The sequence below is a fragment of the Myotis yumanensis genome, unplaced genomic scaffold (genome assembly GCF_028538775.1).
Source record: "Myotis yumanensis isolate MYYU_CA2020_CCGP unplaced genomic scaffold, mMyoYum1.0.hap1 SCAF_12, whole genome shotgun sequence".
Classification (NCBI taxonomy): domain Eukaryota; kingdom Metazoa; phylum Chordata; class Mammalia; order Chiroptera; family Vespertilionidae; genus Myotis; species Myotis yumanensis.
This window is the reverse complement of record NW_027223763.1, coordinates 28,792,420-28,810,415: the sequence shown is the minus strand read 5'-3', so window position 1 is coordinate 28,810,415 and position 17,996 is coordinate 28,792,420. Positions and strand designations below refer to the sequence as shown.

The 17,996-nt window shown below is 53.3% G+C and overlaps 1 protein-coding gene across 2 annotated transcripts in view; it reads right to left on the bottom strand.

The window, feature by feature from the left end:
- Nucleotides 1–17,996, bottom strand: part of TLN1 (talin 1) — a 30,790-nt gene that overhangs the window by 9,312 nt on the left and 3,482 nt on the right. Inside the window, exons 2-37 of one of the 2 annotated variants that reach the window (XM_070431233.1) lie at nucleotides 15,527–15,689; nucleotides 15,188–15,285; nucleotides 14,807–14,936; nucleotides 14,570–14,722; nucleotides 14,167–14,309; nucleotides 13,949–14,076; nucleotides 13,248–13,308; nucleotides 12,504–12,608; nucleotides 12,028–12,183; nucleotides 11,175–11,276; nucleotides 10,929–11,005; nucleotides 10,519–10,699; nucleotides 10,238–10,351; nucleotides 10,017–10,125; nucleotides 9,586–9,794; nucleotides 9,323–9,421; nucleotides 8,853–8,903; nucleotides 8,164–8,331; nucleotides 7,475–7,769; nucleotides 6,799–6,965; nucleotides 5,861–5,989; nucleotides 5,568–5,684; nucleotides 5,354–5,467; nucleotides 5,016–5,150; nucleotides 4,732–4,860; nucleotides 4,449–4,551; nucleotides 4,089–4,297; nucleotides 3,610–3,729; nucleotides 3,248–3,445; nucleotides 2,941–3,080; nucleotides 2,662–2,755; nucleotides 2,486–2,575; nucleotides 2,252–2,374; nucleotides 1,068–1,211; nucleotides 464–625; nucleotides 83–223 (exon numbers count right to left, since the gene is read on the bottom strand). In XM_070431233.1, coding sequence (XP_070287334.1) covers nucleotides 83–223; nucleotides 464–625; nucleotides 1,068–1,211; nucleotides 2,252–2,374; nucleotides 2,486–2,575; nucleotides 2,662–2,755; nucleotides 2,941–3,080; nucleotides 3,248–3,445; nucleotides 3,610–3,729; nucleotides 4,089–4,297; nucleotides 4,449–4,551; nucleotides 4,732–4,860; nucleotides 5,016–5,150; nucleotides 5,354–5,467; nucleotides 5,568–5,684; nucleotides 5,861–5,989; nucleotides 6,799–6,965; nucleotides 7,475–7,769; nucleotides 8,164–8,331; nucleotides 8,853–8,903; nucleotides 9,323–9,421; nucleotides 9,586–9,794; nucleotides 10,017–10,125; nucleotides 10,238–10,351; nucleotides 10,519–10,699; nucleotides 10,929–11,005; nucleotides 11,175–11,276; nucleotides 12,028–12,183; nucleotides 12,504–12,608; nucleotides 13,248–13,308; nucleotides 13,949–14,076; nucleotides 14,167–14,309; nucleotides 14,570–14,722; nucleotides 14,807–14,936; nucleotides 15,188–15,285; nucleotides 15,527–15,656 — 4,824 coding nt within the window. In that variant the 5' untranslated portion in view covers nucleotides 15,657–15,689. The remainder of the gene's footprint in view (nucleotides 1–82; nucleotides 224–463; nucleotides 626–1,067; nucleotides 1,212–2,251; nucleotides 2,375–2,485; nucleotides 2,576–2,661; nucleotides 2,756–2,940; nucleotides 3,081–3,247; nucleotides 3,446–3,609; nucleotides 3,730–4,088; nucleotides 4,298–4,448; nucleotides 4,552–4,731; nucleotides 4,861–5,015; nucleotides 5,151–5,353; nucleotides 5,468–5,567; nucleotides 5,685–5,860; nucleotides 5,990–6,798; nucleotides 6,966–7,474; nucleotides 7,770–8,163; nucleotides 8,332–8,852; nucleotides 8,904–9,322; nucleotides 9,422–9,585; nucleotides 9,795–10,016; nucleotides 10,126–10,237; nucleotides 10,352–10,518; nucleotides 10,700–10,928; nucleotides 11,006–11,174; nucleotides 11,277–12,027; nucleotides 12,184–12,503; nucleotides 12,609–13,247; nucleotides 13,309–13,948; nucleotides 14,077–14,166; nucleotides 14,310–14,569; nucleotides 14,723–14,806; nucleotides 14,937–15,187; nucleotides 15,286–15,526; nucleotides 15,690–17,996) is intronic. The other variant, XM_070431234.1, reaches the window with a different exon arrangement.

Below are 17,996 nucleotides of genomic sequence, written 5' to 3'. Positions count from 1 at the left end.
GAGAGGAGGGAGGTGAGTCTCATGACTCCCAAGGAGATGAGGTGGCAGCTGGCTCATCAGTCCTCCCTTCACGTGGCCTCACCTCAGGGCTGATCTGGGCAGGAATGCTGGCAAACTCAGGGTTGGATGCAAAGGCACTCAGATTGTCCACAGCCTCCAGCAGAGGGGCTGTTGCTGCTTGGCACTGGGCACGGTTCTCGTCCGTGAAGGCTCCGTCTAGCGCCTGCAAGTGGGAGACAGAGAGGCCCTCAGGACGGATTGTAGGCAAAGGAGGTGAAGCCCAGGTCTCCCTCCTGGGCTTCAAGGTGTGGGGACAGGCGGGTAATGACCAGTAAGAATAGGAAAGGGCTTGGGCTCAGGAAGACGGGATTTGGTAAAGGCCTGGGGGAATGATGGCGGGGGGACTCAGGGGAGAGAAGACTGGACAGGTCAGGGAAAGGCCGGGAATTCAAACACTGGGAACCTTGATGGTCTTGACAAGATTGGCTGTGCTGTTGGCCACCTCCTTGGCCGATTGGACAAACTGGCGCTTGGCGGTAGGATTGGCGGTACGAGCAGAAGCCAGGCGGCAGCTGTTACACAGTGCCGAGGTGTGTTTGGCCACAATGGTAGCTGCAGAGAGCACCTAGGAGACAGACACGTGGAGAGCCATGATGAGGGCAGGAGGGAAGGGTACACACTCAGGGAGGAGCCACTATAGAATGATACCTTTGGAAATCTAATTAGGAAAGACTTGGGAGACAGAGATTCCCAAAGATGAACAGGGTGTGAGGGAGGGGGAAATAAAAGTCAGGAAGACTAATGGAGAACTTCTAATAGGTCAGTAGGAGAGTAAGTTCAAGCATCTACAGAGTAATTGTGAACTCAGCAGTAACTGAAAGAATGATGAGAAATGTGGCAGGAAAAGACAGTGACCCCAAGAGAAGCTGTGTGTGGAAGCCGAGAGATGGCTCTCCGCCCTCTCCTTCCCCACACGCCCTGCATCTCCCCGTTCCCCACGGGGCCAGTCCATCCTGGCTCAGTATCCTTTCCCAGACTTGCCCATGGTACCTGTTTCCTTGGGTTACCTGGGCTTGGGTACAGCCAGACTCCCCCAAACTCTGACAGGCCATCTGAATTGCCTGGTTTGCACGGGCAAACTGTGTGGGCTCCACCAGCCCTTGTTGTCCAGCTTGGCTGTTGGGGTCAGAAACACCAACCAGATAAGCAGCCTGGGGAGAGAGAAATTCGGGGTGAGGAATAAAGAATACTCCTCAGGTAGGAATCAAATAGTGACAGTGGGGACAAAGGAGAGTAGGAGTAAGTTTAGTGACCGGGGTTCTATATGAGTAGAAATATTAATAAACAATACAAATTAGGTATTCACAACTTAAGTTATTAAACAATATTAATGAAATGGTTATTAACAAATTAAACCATCATTAATAAGTTATTAACAAATTAAATTAAAGGTATGTGTAAACTATAGTGACACTATAGAAAGCTCCCCACCCCACCCCCTGCATGCAAAGCCTCTTTTAAAGACATAGTTCTAAAACTATGGAGGTCATTAGGCTAATTAACATTTACAACTCCTCCAAGCTTCAGAGATTTGGAGAGAGGAAAGGGTATAATGGTTGCCAAAACTTTTGTATGCTTGGAAAACTATCATAAGGCTTGGTTTGTACTTCAACACATGATAGCTTTGCTTTTTCCTCTTCATGCTCTTCCAGAATAAGTCAAGCCATTTAAAGCAGGCCACCCAATAGAAAAGGGAACGGGAGCTAGGGGAGATTGAGGGAGCTGGACGGCAGGCCTTTAAGTCAAGATGATGAACTTTCAAGCTAGTATTAAGAATTCATATACTAAAGCAAAATATTCTCAGAGCTACCACAGGTTGTTTTATATTTTATAATGTGGAAAAAGGCAAAGTTAAGTGGTAACTCAGATAACTGGAAATTTAGTCATTGGTACTTTAATCAAGTAATAATTATGTGAAAAATTATGGACATATGCTAATTAGTACATACCAAGAAAGCGAGGGCTGGAAAAGGCCCAGTGTTGGACACTGTAATCATAACCCAAAGCACCAGGGTTCGGGGAGACACTGATCGTAACTGTTGGTGTTCTATGATTACTGACAAATCTCTGTACTCCAGGAGGGATAAAGAACCCGTTTCCATAGAGTCGGCTTGGGAAACATAAGGTGTGTCAGGCTGTGAGGAGGTGGGGTAGGGAAAGCAGGAGCATTCCAGGAGCCACTGAGAATAACCTGTGCAGCTGCCTCGGTGAACCCACAGAGGGCCTTGGAAGCTGTGGCAATGGCCTCTCCGAACTCCGGCAGGTTTCCATTCTTGGCATTTTGGGAGATGCCAGTCATGGCCTCACCCAGTACCTGAGGAACAGAGGGTGTCAGGGGAGTCAGCTTCTGTCATCAGCGGGGTAGAGCAGCCCCTGGGTAGTTCCAATTCCTGCCCTGTCCTCCTGGGTTCCCGGCTGCACTTACCTTTGAGTTCTCCATTACACTGTCCAGGCAGCCAAAGTAGGACATGTCACTGATGGGCTGGACTGGGTTCTCTAGGAGTTCCCGGACCGTCTGTGTAGGTGGAGAGCCAAGTAAGACACCTCTCTCACTCCAAACCCGGAACACCTTCCTCAACCTCAACCCTGCCAAGTGCCCACCTCCAGTTCTCGCAGGGCATTGTCACACTCTTTCTGGCCTGGCGCCTGCTGGGTGCACATGGTGATGAGCTGGTTGATGCTGTCGGTCACTGCCCTGCGAGGAGCAGAGAGTTCAGTGAATGGGTGCACAGGTCATCATTCCTGGGTCCTATATACATGGGGAGTCTCTAGCTATTTCTCTTTTGTATGGAACCACTTCTAAGCCAGGGACATCTTGTGAAATGCCCCTTTCCCAGTCTCTCCAATGTTCTAGGGCTGGGCTTCCCAGCTCCTACTTACCGGGCAGCTGCAGCCAGCTGACTCTTGAGGTTGGGGGCAGCCGGGTCTGTGGACAGGGCCTTGGCAGCCAGAAGAAGTTTGCTTGAAGACATGGAGATGCCCTTCAAATTGGACACAACCTGGGCCCGGTCCTCCTGGCTCTGTTGAAGGTGAGGAAGTCAACAGATTGTCTAGTCCTTTCTTACCTGTCTCTAAAAGGTATCTTCTCTCCACACTCAAGTACTGCTAGAGACTGGGGAGGGGAGGGAGCCAGGAGCAGGAAAGGACTCCCTGGTCACACAGGTGCCTTATCTAACCCTCTTCATACCGGAGCCTGCCCTGCCATCTCCACGCCAGCTTCCAGGAAGGTGCTGAAGTCCTGTCCAAATCGACCTGAGGCTCGAGCCAGGTCCTGAGGGGTCCCCCGAGAGGCCTGCACCAGTTCTGTGGCTGCCTGATTCAGCCCAGCAGCTGCTTCATTCAGCCGGCTCTGAGCTTCTTGAAATGTCCCGGTGCTGGGAGGAAGCTGCAGGGTCAGAGAGACATCGGATGCAAGAATGCGAGGGAGAACTCGGTAAAGGAGTGCTGGGAGGTGGGCCCAGAGCCTGGGAGCAATGGAAGGGAGTAAGTCTGGGAAGTTAGGCTCAGGGAGAGGTCTGGAGATGAAAGGAAAAGCCCCAGTCCTCCTACCGAGTCACTGAGGAGTCGCTTGCTGGCATCTCCCACTGCTCTCAGGGCGTTATCCACATCGCGCTGGCCAGGTAGGCAGCTGACACAGCGGTTCAGTGCCTGGGTCACTGCTTTAGCCACCTGAGGCAGGAAGGGGATGAGGTGTCAAAATGGAGACAATGTGGGAGATCCCCTCCTCTCCCCATGGGACACTACTGCCTCTGAAAGTGAAGGGGAAAGGGGGTGTTGTAGCTGAGTGGGCTGAAGTTAGGGTATCAAGTAACAGCGATCAGCTTCCCCAAACTTGGTGTTTAGCTGTCCCTGCCTCAGCCTAACTGAGAAGGTGTGCTAGGGTGGAGAGAGAGGGTGGGGTCCAGATCTCAGGAGCAGACCTGAGAAGCTGTGCCTTTGTCAGTGCAGATGAGGCTTTGCCCATCGGAGTGGGCCTTCTCATGGGATCTGGGGGTGAGGGAGGAAGTGGCCCCTTCCCAATACCTGACCTGGGCAAGCCGTTGCTGGTTCTCAGGGTCCCCTGGATGGCCAGTTGCCTTTTTTGCCTCCTCAATGAGGCTGCTGGCCTTGTCCAGGACATCACTGGCCGTGTCAAGCACAATGGCCTGCACTGCAGGATCCGATGTCAGGGCAGCTACGCCCCTAGCGGCCTGGGCCAGGGACCGCAGTCCACCTGCCACATCCCGTGCTGCAATACCTGGGAAGACAGGAGAAGAAGGAAGAGGGGAAAAACCCTTCATCACCAGGCCCTGGTCCCAGTGGTCTCCTCTGCCAGGCCCCATCCCTCATCCAGCTCCTACTCCCCCGGCCCCCTCACCAGATGCCCATTCCGGGCCCTGCCCACAGACCTGCATAATTCTCATTGCCCTGGGCAACCTCCCCCAGCAGCTGGGCGATGGCAGAGCTCACTGCTTTGGTGCTGTTGCCCAGGTCCTGGGCACACTTCTCCATCTAGGGATAAAAGGGGAGTCTCAGAGGTGGGGGATCAGATACAAGGGGGACTGGGAAGGGGGAACTTGAGAAGCTACTTGGGGGCAGCCAGCAGGTAAGTGAGCGTCTGGGAAGCTCTGGGGCATAGGTGGGAGAAAGACGTCAGGGTTTGAGTAAGAACAAGATCTTGAGCATACTTACCGTCTCCCCAGGTAGGGGTTTAAGCTTGCCATCTCGAGCAGCTGCCTTCACCTCCTGTAGGTCTCTCTCTAGATTCTGTACCAAACTCAGTGCAGAATCCATCTCCAAAGGCCCACATGCTTCCTGAGCCTACAATGACATGGGGGTTTGGGATGTACGAGGTACCGCTATGTCCCACTGATGATTCAGGTTACATGATTATTCCTGTTTTAGGTTATTCTGCAGATTCCCCAGTATCCCAGGACTCCACCCTCATCTTCCAAAAAGACAGCCAGCTCCCATACCTTCTGGGCAGCGGTGCGGAGCTCAGCCAGTGCGGTGCCAAGGTTTTTAGCGCATTGACTCAACTGCATGGCTGAAGCCTGGTCCTGAATTGTGGGCACTGAGGCCTTCGCAGCTGCCACCATCTTCCCACCTGGCTGTAGGGAAATAGGTAGGCAGATGAAGGGCACCATCCTTCCTCTGGGCTTGGTACAAGGACTGATGATAGCCAGGACGTGGTGAGCATTTGGGCTGAGTACTGGGACAGAGGCTACGGGCAGAGATTTAAATTGTGGGAGCTATAGGGGACACAGGAGGGTGGGAAGGGTCTGGTCTGAGAGGTGGGGAGAAGATGCCTTGCCTGAAGGAAGCTCTGGCTGGCAGCAATGAGAGCTAGCTGGGCGCTGGGACTGTCAGGCTGGGCTTGGCTCCCTCGGACACCTTGCACCAGCAGTGGAATCTGCTCTGCCACAGCCTGCAGATGAAAATGTCATGACAGTCACCCCATCCCCAAGCTGGGGGAAAGTCCCTCTCCTCCCACACCTCCTCCCACCCCATGCTTCCTGGAGTCTCACCTTGCAGCTCTGCACCAGCAGGGGCTGGGGGCCAGCAGAGACCTTGGGGGTGGAGGCTGCATGTTGGGCTGCAGCAATGGTCTGCGTAGCCGAGGCGGCAGCCTGTTTGGCTGCGTGCTGTGAGGAAGGAGTAGTCAGGACAAGCCCCAGGCATTCCCATGCCCAGTCCCTGGCCTATCCTGCCCATGCCATCCTCCAAGGAAATATTAAGTGACTCTCTTCACAGGTCCCTCCCAGCCTCAGTCCTCCCACTGCATGCACACAATTGCTCCTGGTTCATTTCCCAGCCTCACCTCGAGGCGCTGCACCAGCTTTTTCTTGATGGCATTCTGTGCAGCTGCATTAGTCGCCATGCGTAGGCCCTCAGCTGCCTCCCGTAGCCGCTGCTGCTGCTCCTCACTGTCAGGGTTGGCAGCTGCTCCCTGAGAGGTGGAGAGAGACAGCCATCACCCTCAATAAGCTCTGCTCTGACCTCTCCAGACTCAGACTTCTTCTCCTGAAGTCATGATCACCACTGAGAGGAGCCCTCTCAGGCCAGGGGATGGGAAATCTGAGGTGGACCCTGGATTCCCTTAGGGATGCTGAAACCCCTTCTTTAGGTGAAACTGTTTCGTTTCCTCTTTGGGGAAGGGATCATATTCTCTCCCCCCGCCTCTACAAAATCCCACTGGCAAATGGGGTGAGCAGGACTCTCTGGGACAAGAATGCAGTTTGGAGCAGGGACCTCGGGAATACCAAGGCAGGGGACCTGATTACTCCTGCAAACTGAAACATCCAGAGCCCAGGGGCCGGGGATTCTTCTGGCTTCTTCCTGATGGTCCCCTGCACCCTGTGCCCCGTGTCCTACTGCTTTGTCTTTGCAGTGCTAGCAGCGGAGGCCCTGGGGCTGAGGCCTATGTGCATTCACAGGAGAGACCAGGAAGCAGAGGGATCCAGGCAGGTGATGGCAGCAAAGTAGGGAAAAGAAGAAACAGCAGACCTTGGACTCAAAGGAAGAAAAGGGGTACAGTTGCCAATCAGGCAGCAAGGACTCTGGGAATCATACTGGCTGGAAGCTTGGGCCACCGTCCACCGGCAACTTAGGGACATATTTACTTCCTAAGAGCTCCTGTATTTGTTCTCTTGTATTTTCTGCTTCACTTGGGTCTCCCCATCAGATGAGGGTGACCGTCTGGACTGGTCTACTTCCCTTCAGGGCCCACCCTGGGAGTCTGCACAGAAGTCTCTGTACCTTGGCAGCCTCCACCATCTTGGCTGTGGCATCAGCCAGGATCTTGGCAGCGCTTAATAGCTTGCGGGAGTTCTCCAGGTCACTCTCCCCTTCGGCATCAGCCTTGATGGCATTGACCAGGTCGGAGGTAGCTTGGGCCAGGATGCGGGCCTGTCGCACCATCTCACCTGAGGGGACAGGGCACAATCAGGTGAGGACCCGAGACACTGAGAGGGTGCCAGGGGTGCAGGACAATGGTGCAGACAACGCAGAGATGAGGCTTTTTGTGACCACAGAGACTTGGGAGAAATTCTTGAGTGATTTCCTTGGAGTTATTATTTTCTGGATCTAGGATCTTGGAGAGAAACAAATTTCCCAGTGGGCTTTGATGGGAGGGAAAAGTCTTCCATGGGTATTTTCAGCAAATAGGATGAGACATGTTTTGTAAAGGCTTTAGGGAGTGATGGGTGGGGTAAAGCGCCTAATGCCACCTTCCATCTGTTTTTATATACACTTTCATATATTCTTCAATGCGCCACGGAAGGCAGGGCAGGGGTTCTACTCCTGCTTTACAGACGGGGAACCCAGTCTCCTGTGCTGAGTCCTTAGGGGGAGGTGGCAGGTCTGCAAGGGAATGTCCAATGGGCTCGGCGAACCTCACTGGGCTTCTCTGTCTTCCCAGGAGTGGTGTCCTTACCAGCATCACCCATGGAGCTGAAGATGTTCTCGGTGACAGTCAGGATGGTGTCAGTGGCCTGGTCGTAACGACCAGCAGGCCCAGCCCCAGTCGCATGGGCCCTCACATGCTGCAGCAGGTCATTCAGGGCCTGGGTGACGGCTGTGGCTGCCGCCCCAACCCCCCTCAATAGCTGCCCATCCTCTGTTGCTGCCTGGGAAGCGGACACACAGCCCTCCACAGCTTTGGCTACTAGTCGTCCGGCCTCCACCAGCTGCTCTTGGCAGACAGGTGAGCTGATTGTAGGTGCCACCACCTGTGGGCAAGCTGAATGTCAGAATTGTAGGCAAGGGAAAGGAGTCATGAGGCGGGGTGTTTGTCACTGGGTTGGGTAACGAGACCACGGGAACCAGAGAGATAAAATAAGAGGCTCTTGTGTGGGTGGCAGCACCCGCCTTCGGCATGGGCTAGAGCAGAGGTTCTCAACCTTCTGGCCCTTTAAATACAGTTCCTCATGTTGTGACCCAACCATAAAATTATTTTTGTTGCTACTTTGTAACTGTAATGTTGCTACTGTTATGAATGGTAATGTAAATATCTGATATGCAGGATGGTTTTAGGCGACCCTTGTGAAAGGGTCGTTCGACCGCCAAAGGGGTCGCGACCCACAGGTTGAGAACCGCTGGGCTAGAGCAACCTTTGGGACTCACCTTGGTACAGGCCACCAGCTGGGAGGTGGACAGGGCACACTGAGTTGCCGCAGCAATAACCTGGGTCTGAAGACCTGAGTCCTCCGTCCGCTGGGCCACACTCTTGGCCTTGAGGACCAGGGCAGCTGCAGCACTTGCCACGGCCTTGGCTAGTTGCATCAGCACCTCCTGTGAGAGAAAAGCAGTCAGCTTGGCCTGAGATCAGGCTTGGATCCCTGGACCCTTCTCGGAGGCGTAAGCTGGTTCATTATTCCCACTGACTCCAATCACAGGACAGTATGCAGAAGCAACCAGAACCTACCCCAAGCCCCTGCCTTGAGCGCCCAGTAGGACAGAACCTACACCGAGAGAAACAGAGCCTACACCCAAGGGAGAAATGTGCGAGGCGGATACACTCGGTCGGCGATGGGAGGGAAGGGCAGCACTGTTACAGGGGTGGACAGAGGAGGTAATTAGAGGGCCCCTCTCATCCCCAGCTTCTTTTCTTCATTTCTTCTCCATCTTGGGAGCAGTCGCCCTGGAGTCTTGGGAACAAGTCCCTGCACTACCCTCCCTGATCCCATTTCCCAAGCCCTGCCTCCCCATCTCCCATCATGTCCTGCTCCCCAGGAGGCTGGGGGAGAGGTGCAGAAGCGAGTGTATGCGGCTCAGAGGACAAAGCTGGGAAGGCCCAGGCCAGAGGCCGTTACCGTGGGGGGATCGTGGGGAGATCGAACCCCAGACCCTCTGGGTGCACATATCTGCATGGGAAATTCAGGATGACAAGTCAACTGAGGAAAATGGAAACTGGCACGGGGTGGGGAAGGGGCTAGAGGAACAGTGTCCTCAGGGTGGTAAGGCCTAAAGGACGGCAGGGGTTTAAGATGTCCTCGAGTGAGGGCCAGGGTTATGTATGGGAAAGATAGGGAAAAGAGGACAGGTGGCTAAAAAATATAATCAATGAGGACCAAGGGTGAACTAGTTAGTAGGTTAAGTTTGGATTCAGAGGTTCTGAATTCTCATCCCCTAAAAAAGGATCGGAGGTTCCCAGTTTCATTCCTGGAGACAGGTTCAGGTTAGCTCTGAGGGGTCAATTCAGAGAGCAGGGCTAGGAGCTGGACTCAGGATCAGAGGTCACCTCCTAGGAGCTGGGGTTCTGGGGGTTGGGTAAGTCACCAACCTGGAAGTGGGGGTCAGTATCACTTTCCCCAATTTGCTGCAACAGCTCCCCACTGGCCTGGCCCACGTTCCCAGCTGCTTGCAGCAGGTTCTGACGGGGCTGTGGAGAGTGAACACCAGTCAGAAGCTGCCCAACCCCTGCCCACACGCCCATGGGTCCTACGTGCTCAGGGCTCCCACACTTTCATCCTGTGGCTAGAACTGTCCCCTCTTCCTTGGGCTTGAACCCTCTGTCCTCCTCAGCTCCATCCCATAGCCCCTGACCTCAGCGCTGGCCGGCTGGGCGCTGCGCAGCAGTTCTGACACTGCGCCTGCGAGGCCCTTGGCTGCCTGCAGCAGGGGACGGCCACTGCCGCCTTCATCCTCCAGCAGGGCGGCCAGCAGCTTCACGCCACGGGACATCTCCGTCAGGTTGGAGGAGATTGTGGTGACTGCGCAGCCCACTGCAGTATAGTCTGTCTCAGCAGGGTCCCCTGAGAGGAGGAAGGGGAGCATGTGTGAGAGGCAGGGCAGACTAGAGGACGGCTGGGAAGGAGCACAGTCACAGGCACCCAGTCACACACGTGTCCTGAGAGACGTCACACTGTCCCTTCCGTGAGTCAAGGTGCAGTCACACCCGAGCCTGTCATACTCGTGCTTGCACACGCTCGCCCTCCTCCTAACCCACCACACAGTGAGCTCGGCGTGCAGCCTACCTGCTGTCAGGTTCACCACGGAGGCAGTACCGGCTGTGATGGCATCTACCTGGGAGTGGATCTCATGCTTTGATTCATCCATCTTGTTCTTGCGCCAGGCCTTAGAGGCCTGAGAGAAAGAGAAACACACCTCAAGATCTGCTCTGTTTTGATGAACCCCAACCCTGTTCCCTGGAGTCTCAGCTTCAGTACAGCTGACCTCTCCTCCATCCCATACTCACAGCATCCTGACCCAGAGGGGGCAGAGTGTCAAAGTCATCCAGAGTGGCCTGAGCGGCCTGCACAGCCTGCATGCTGGAGTTGATGGTTCCCGTGAGTGCCTGCTGGGCCGAGGTCTACAAGGAGAGGAGGACGAGGGAACACGGAGAGAAGGTATGTGAGAACTTGAGGCCAGGGAGAGGAATACAAATAGGGTCGGGGAAGGGACTGCCTAACTTGGGGCTGGGCCCAGCTGCGGTCGGGGGCGGGACTAGTACTGTGGTAGCAGTGGGGGCGCTCTTACCAAAGGAGGCATGTGTCCTCGGTGCATCTGGCCACTGGTAATCTGCTGCTGGGCCGGTGGCATGCTGCCCACCTGGAAGTTCTCAGGACCAGAAGCTCCAGAGCGCATGATGGCAGGCAGGGCCACAGAGCCATGCTCCACTTTCCCCACCCGGTTATACTGCTGCTGAAGGACTGTCGACCTAGAGAGGGGACACACTGAGGAGCACTCAGGCCTCCTTCCTCTCATGCCCTTCCCACCAGCTCTACTGCCGTCGCAGGGCCTGCGGTCTGAGTGGTGTGTGAGGTCTCCTTAAGCCTTCGACTTGTTACAGGACTGCTCTAAGTATTCCATACCCCGCAACACTATGTGGAGTCTAGGCTTGCCTTCCCCGCCCCTGAAGGATGGGATCAGCCCAGCCCCCTTCGTACTTTTTGGGGGACACAGAGTCCTCTAGCATAGTAGACTCCTCATCTCCCTCCATCCCAAAGTGGTCTTTGCTTTTTTTCTGTAGAAAGGAAAAAAGGAACAAGAGTTAAGGAAGAGGAGGTGAGGAAAAGGCAAACTCTTTTTCCCCCCAATCACCCATTTTCCAGAATCTGGGTCCCCATTTCTAACGGAGCAGCTTGGGGAGAAGGTACAGGAAGATAAAAAGAAGGCTGGTGGGGAGTGCCCACCTTCTTAAGGATGATATCTATGTAGCCGGCGATGAGCTGTGCGATCTGCTCCCCCTCAGTTGTCTGTACTGAGTAGTAGCCATCTTGGTAGTCCCCGAAATCCTAGGGTGACAAGGGGGGGCTCAGTGGGAAAGCTTGGTAATCTGTCCAGGATGCAAAAGGGCAAATGGGAGCCCCAAGGTCTAGCTGATGGGGTTTCTTCCCACGCCAACAGCCCTCTAGGACGAGCTTGCCTCATTTTATTTCTCCATTTTCATCAATCTCCTATTTCTCTATGTCCCTCACTGGAGGGAAATATTTTATTCTGAGCAGTGGTCTTTATGCTACACATACTATTTAGGAAATCTCTTTTCTCTCAGGGTAATAAAATTAGAAGGACACTAACATTTACCATTAAATGACCACACTTGAAGGTTAGCACGTTTTAAAAACTGAAAACTAGCATTTACTAATTTCTCTCATTAGGGCACTTTGTCAAGTTGGTATCAGTTTCAATTCATAACACCAAAATTATAAAGCCAGAGGGGAATATTACAGTGCACAGTTGCTGCTGAAACAGGGAAAGCATGTTTTCCATCACCCTTTTCTTCCCTCTCCCCATTTCCCGTGATCTCAGTTTAACATTTACAATTTGTTCTATTTATCTTAATGAATAAGTTTCATTTAAACGTCACCTAAGTCTCTAGGAGTCTCTCCTCTCCTTTAACCTCCATATTCCTGCAATAGTTCCAAATTCTCCTTTTTATCTGGAGTCGCATTCAGTACACCTGCCCTGAGGGAGGTGGAAAGACCTCTGCAGCTGCCCATTCTCTGAAATTTCCAAAGCCATTTCCCCTGAGCCCCCAAGGCTCACCAGGGTGAAGCTCTTGGGAGAGGCAGCCCAGCGCTTGATGTTGGTGAGATTCCATTCCTGGATCACCTCCTTGGTCTTCTCATCCACTCGCATCACACACTCCTTAGTGATGCCCAGAAGCCTGGGCACCAGCTTGTTCTTTCCTTTCATCTTTTCCTGTTGGTGTTGGTGTTATAGGTCAGAGGTTGAATGAGAAGTGAGCCGTCAGTTCAGATTAAGACCACAAGGGGGTGCTGAGGTGAGCAGGAGCGCTAAACGAGGGTGTCTATGGGTGGGCCCAGGACAAGGCTACTTTAGGGAAAAGGGAAAGGGAGGGAAAACAAAGGGTAGGGAGGGATGTGGTGGTGGAGAACTGACAACAGGCAAGCTTTCACTAGGTAGAGAATGCTGGGAAACGAGACTGAGGGCAGGATCCGACTTTCAGAGAGGCAAGGGTGAGAGTGGAAGCAAGGACAGTGAGAAGGTCCACAACCCACCTTAACCAGGAAGAAGGAGACACCGTAGGTCTTGAGAGAACGGGCTAGCTTTACGTAGCGTACCTTGGCCTCAATCTCACTCATCTGTCCACAATTCTTGTGTGCCTTAGAGCATGAAATGAGAAAAGATTTAGCAAACTCTGGGGAGGATAATGTCACAGACAAGGAGTTAGGTTGGGATGTTAACTGTAAGGGAGAGTATTAGGGGGATAAAGGAAAGGTGAGGGAGTGCAGAGTGTGAGAAATGAGAGGGTGAAGCGTTGGGGGCTGATAAAGGATCTGCAGGTGCGAAGTTCAAGGGACACAGGTAAGGAACTGGCAGACATTCTGGAGGCATGAATGGACAGTCAGGAGGCAGGTCAAACAGATGGCCTTTGGGGCTGAATATTCAGAGTGCGGGTAACACCTTACATTTGTACAAAGGCATACTTTTCACAGTAATTTCAGGTGCACTGTCTTATACGCTTCTCCTATCAACCCTAGCAGGGCAGGGACTGTTATCCCATGTGAGAGGTAAACAAAAGAAAACAGGAATATTGAGTTGCATTCCACGGCAAATACAGTGATGGAGCTGAGACTTTAAGCCCAAGTCTTCTGCTTTCTTGGCACAGGAAAGGCGGGAGCACAGCGCGGTGGGTAGAAGCGAGGTGGGAGCAGATGGGAGGGGGCAGGGGTCCATTTAGTCAGTAGGATTAAGCAGCAAAGCTCCCAGGTCATCCCAAACGTTTTCCCGTCCCCATTCACCTGAAAGATCTTACGTTCTCCCTTCTGCTTCACATACTCCTTGGGCAGGAAGTCCTTCAGGCTACACCAGAAAAGGGAGGGTCAGCATGTAGTGGATGGCATCGGGGACATAAGGGCCATGACTGTGGGCCTAGGGGTGTGAGGAAATGTCTACACAGTGTTAGCTTTAGGGAGAAGGAAGACTCTGAGGGAACAGAGTCCGAATTGTTCCTGAAATCGAGGTGACTTAGCATTAGCTCTTGAATGCAGCCTGTGTCTCTCCCTACAGGGAAAGGGACTGAGGGAACTTGAGTTGGAGGCTCAGTCCCTGAGGGAAAGAGGGTCAAGAGCATGATTTCTGGGAGCCAGGAGCAGAAGGTGCTCACTAGAATGGCCATGCCTGTAGGACGCTTGAGTAAAAATGTACCCTTTATTTCCCTCTGGCCACTGCAGTAAAATTCCTCAGAGGATCTCAAGAAAGCTATATGCCTGCTTCAGACATACGTAGCAGGGGAAGAGATGTGAACTATATTCATATTCCACATGAGGCCAGTAAGAAGACAAATGGCTGATAGGAGCTAAAAGGGTACCCATGTGGTCAAACCCTGGCACCTCAGGAGAGAAAGTGGGGTGAGAAGGCCTGGGATGGAGACAGGACTATTGGGGCCACAGAGGCAGAGAGTCCTGGGCGCTGACGGGGTGTGGAACGTTGAGTCACTCACTCAAGGAAGCCCGCCTTGTGCTTCTGCTCATTGTGGGGCCCAAACTGGATCTGGCATTGGAAGCCAGCAAACTCACAGGCCTTGTCAAAGGAGACAGGGTGGGAGCCATTCAGGATATCATCTCGTGCCTGGAGAGCAGAGGGAAAGGAGGTGAATGCTGTGTGCCCCTCGCTGGCCCCGCTCCCACCTCCACTGCCCCAGGCAAATCCTCTCCACACCTGCACATAGAGAAGGTTCAGCTGTACAGGGTCGCGAGAGTCCACATTCTGGTCTGAGTAGAAGAACTTCCTCCGCAGCAGAAGCGTCTCGTTCTCCTCCACTCCTTGCTCCCTCAGTGTGCGGCCGTGGTCCAGCCAGTTCACTGGGACACAGAGTCTGCTCAGTGCCGGGCCCCATGGCCCCTGTGCTATCTCTGGCTTTTTGTCTGTTCATTTCTTCATTTCCTACCTTCTCCCACTCATGTGCTAAGTTCTGTGAGTATAGGACTTTGTTTGGTTACTGATGCATCCCCCGTGTCTGAAACAGTGCTTGCAAAAGTGGGTGTTCAGTAAATAACAGTAAGTGGCTGACCCCTGCCACCCTGACCATTTCCAGGGCCCACTTATTTCTACTTCTGCTTACACTCATCATCTGTGTGCAGTTTCTGCTTTAGTTTCTCCATCTTCTTCTCATCTCGGAGCAGTGTCTTGTCCTTTCGTAAGGTGCCTGTCACTTCCTCCTTTTTCTCTTCCATGAGCTCTCGAACCAGAGAATATTCATCATGGTTGGTGATGCCTGGAGGGAGGAGAGAGGGAGGGGTAGGAGGCAGCGTCTTTTGCCAGAGCTGGAGCCTCCCTCCTGAGCCCTGAGCGCCCTTACCGATACGGGCACAGATAGTCATGAGCATATCAGTGACGGTCTTAGAGTCATCCACCATGATAGTCTTCACAGTCCCATCCAGCATGCGGATCTTCAGGGGCCTCTGCTTCTTCCTGTACTCCATGGTGTCCTGTGGGGCAGGAATAGGAGATAGGGGCCCACTTTAAGCTAGAGGCATTACTTCCTTTTAACAGGGCCAGAGGGAGGAAAGATTACAAGGACAAGAACGGCTCACTCAAAGGCAGGGTATTATGACTGCTCGTCATAGACAGAGAGCATGGGAGGGGTCAGAGGCAACAGACGTGGGTGCTGAAAACAGGAGGTGGAACCGGGAAGTTGATGGAAGAGGATGTTGGTGATCCTTGATGAAGCGACACTCACCCCATTGCGGAGCATGTAGTAATCCAAAGCTTTCCCGGCCTCCAGCCATATGCCCTTTTTGGGGTCATCATCGGACAGAAACAGCCCAAAGTCGCTGGCTAAGAGAGAGGATGGATCACCTCAGAATTGAGGACCCCAATGTGGCTGAATGGCTGCATCACTGCCCTTACTAGTTCCTCAGGGACTCAGGGCTAAAAGGGGAGGGCGGGAACCATGGAGCATAGACCTGAGGGATAAGCAGCCTTAGGGGGCAAAAGGGTCATCCCTCGAGGCTAAGAGCCTGGGAACACAGAAGGGACTGAGCAATCCTGCCCCAGTCACATGGGTAATCAGACTCACGAGGTCCAGCTGGTGCCTCTGGAATCCGTTCACGGATCATGCGACAAGCATCGTACACCATGGTGGACGGCTCGAACTGCATCGTCTTCACCACATTCCCAATGCTGATCTTCAGCGAAAGTGCAACCATGGTGGCAGCTTCTCTTCTCCAGCCTGGCTACACCTGGCCCATGGCATCAGGGTGTTAGGACACCCTCACAGGAGGAGAGAAGGTCTCCCATATGGAGTCCCAGGGAGGGGTGTTTTTGAAAGGGACTCACCAAAACAGACAGTAATGAGGCTGCTTTTGTTTTATTTAGTAATTTTAAAGAGTGAAAGGTTAGTTACATCAAAAGGACCAGTCCTAACCATCTAAGACATCTGAAGGAGAAGCTGGTGTGCAAGGTGCAAGAGCAGGTCTGGGATTCCATGTTACCTGGGACGGCGCCTGTCCTCACCACTAGAATCTGTGCCTCCTTTCTTTCTTCCAAGTGTCTCTTTCTTGCTCCTTGTCTCTGCTCCTTTCCCAGCCCGACTCTGCCTTGTTTTCATCTTTTCCGGGTTCAGCCTTTTTCTCTCTGTCTCACATGGAATCCTGCTTGCTGGCTTTTCCCTGTCTGGGATTTTCAGAGCTCTGCCCTGACTCATTGTGTGACCTTCTCTCTCACAGCTTCAGCTTCCTTCTCTACAACCTGAAGATATTACATTAGATAATTCCCAAGGGCTTCTGAAGCCTGCAAACACTGAGTCCAGCTAGTTTGGCAGGAAGACCAAATACTGGCTGTTCAAGCCACCTAGATGCACTCCTGTCCCAGCTTTCCTCTAACTTGAGATGTGCAAGGAGCTTCGCCCATATTTGGCTTCCCTGGCAATCAAGCTAGAATAATGACCCTCCAATCCAAAGGGATCTCAGAAATTATCTAGTCAACTCTTCAATTTTGCAGAAAGAATCAGACCCTGTGGAAGAACGGGGCGGGGGGGGGGGGGGGGGGGGAGGGGGCGGGGGTGTAGGTTCAAGGCAGGTCAGAGGAAGAGCCCGGTTCTTCTAACCCAGTCCCAGCTCCTTCTAAGTCAACAACCCCTCACAACCCCTCCCACTCTCTCCTCTTCAGTAAGTCCTTCTCAGACTCTCCCTCCGGCTCCGCTCCCTCCCCGATGGTATTTTCAGTGCTTCTCAGGATACTAGTCCCAACCTGCCGGCCGCCGGCCTCCTGGCACCAACTCTAGTGGGCTGGAGGAGCCACTAGAGGCGGCAGGTGGCGCATAGTGCACAGGAAGCCAAGTCTGCCTGGCAGCTGATGATGTGACCCAGCTCCGTAAGGGGATTGGCTTCTTAACCGAGTGAGCACATCCAGGCTGCCCGGTCCCCTCCTGGTAAACTGCTAGCCCCAAGTGGGATAGCAGGATTAGGGGCAAAGTTGGAAGCAGAATTAGGAGTGTTGGGATACAGAAGATAGTTGAGTACCAGGGAAGTTGAGAGGGGTATATTTTTTTGGGGTGAAGAAATTAGAAAGGATGGGGTGTGGGGGATTGAAAATTTAGGTAGAAACAGGAGACAGGGCAGGGCCTGGGTTAGGGTCTAATGGACCATTTTGACATCCTCAACAGCCAAGAGTCTCAAAAGAGAGGAAACCACAGCTCGCTCTAACTTTACTCCCAAGCAAGAGAGCACCCTCCCCGTCTCCCGGTCCAGCTCTCTGCCCACCTCCCCATTCCCTGGCACTTCTCCCAGGAGGTGGACAGACCTGGATGTGGGGTCTCTGGAGGACTGGAGCGAAGCTGGTGGAGGAGTCTGATGAGGAGCCGAGGGCAAGACTGAAAGGACCCTCCACCCAAAGCTGAAATTGCACATCTCCCCCCATTTCCTCCGGACATATGGACACCCCCTTCTTCCTCAAGTACGGAAACCTCTGGTGAGACCCCGATAAGGGAGTTGAGTCATCCCTACCCCTACTCTCAGGCTGGTCCTGAGTGGACATCCACAAGTTACCAGAGGGTGGGAAGGGAAGGGAACGGAGGAGTGAATTGAGGGTGATGAGGGCATAGAACCAGGCCCCTGGAAGTATAGGGAGAAGCTACCTAGTTCCTGCTCTGGCCTGAGAACTTTCTTACCCTTCCCATATTTTATGGAGGAAGCGCAACAACAACACCCCCCCCCCTCAAGTCCCCCTCCCAGGGAACTCCTCCTCCCTCAAGACATTCCTGAGATACATTCCAGAGGAGTTGGGCAATTGGAGGGGGGGGGGGGGGGCGGGAGAGGGATGGAGGACAGGAGGTCAAATCCCAGCAAGGAATGGAATGTCAGTATACCGGGGATGAGGAATGTGGGGCACATAGAGAATACAGTCAGAGCAGATACCCACAAACGGAGGCGCAGAAAGATAGGGAGGGAGTTAGAGAGAGGGACAAAGCGGGAGAGAAAGCTAAAGACAGAGTCAGAATGGAAGAGGGTTGGGGGAGCAACACTCAGTCTGTTACCAAATTTGGCTTC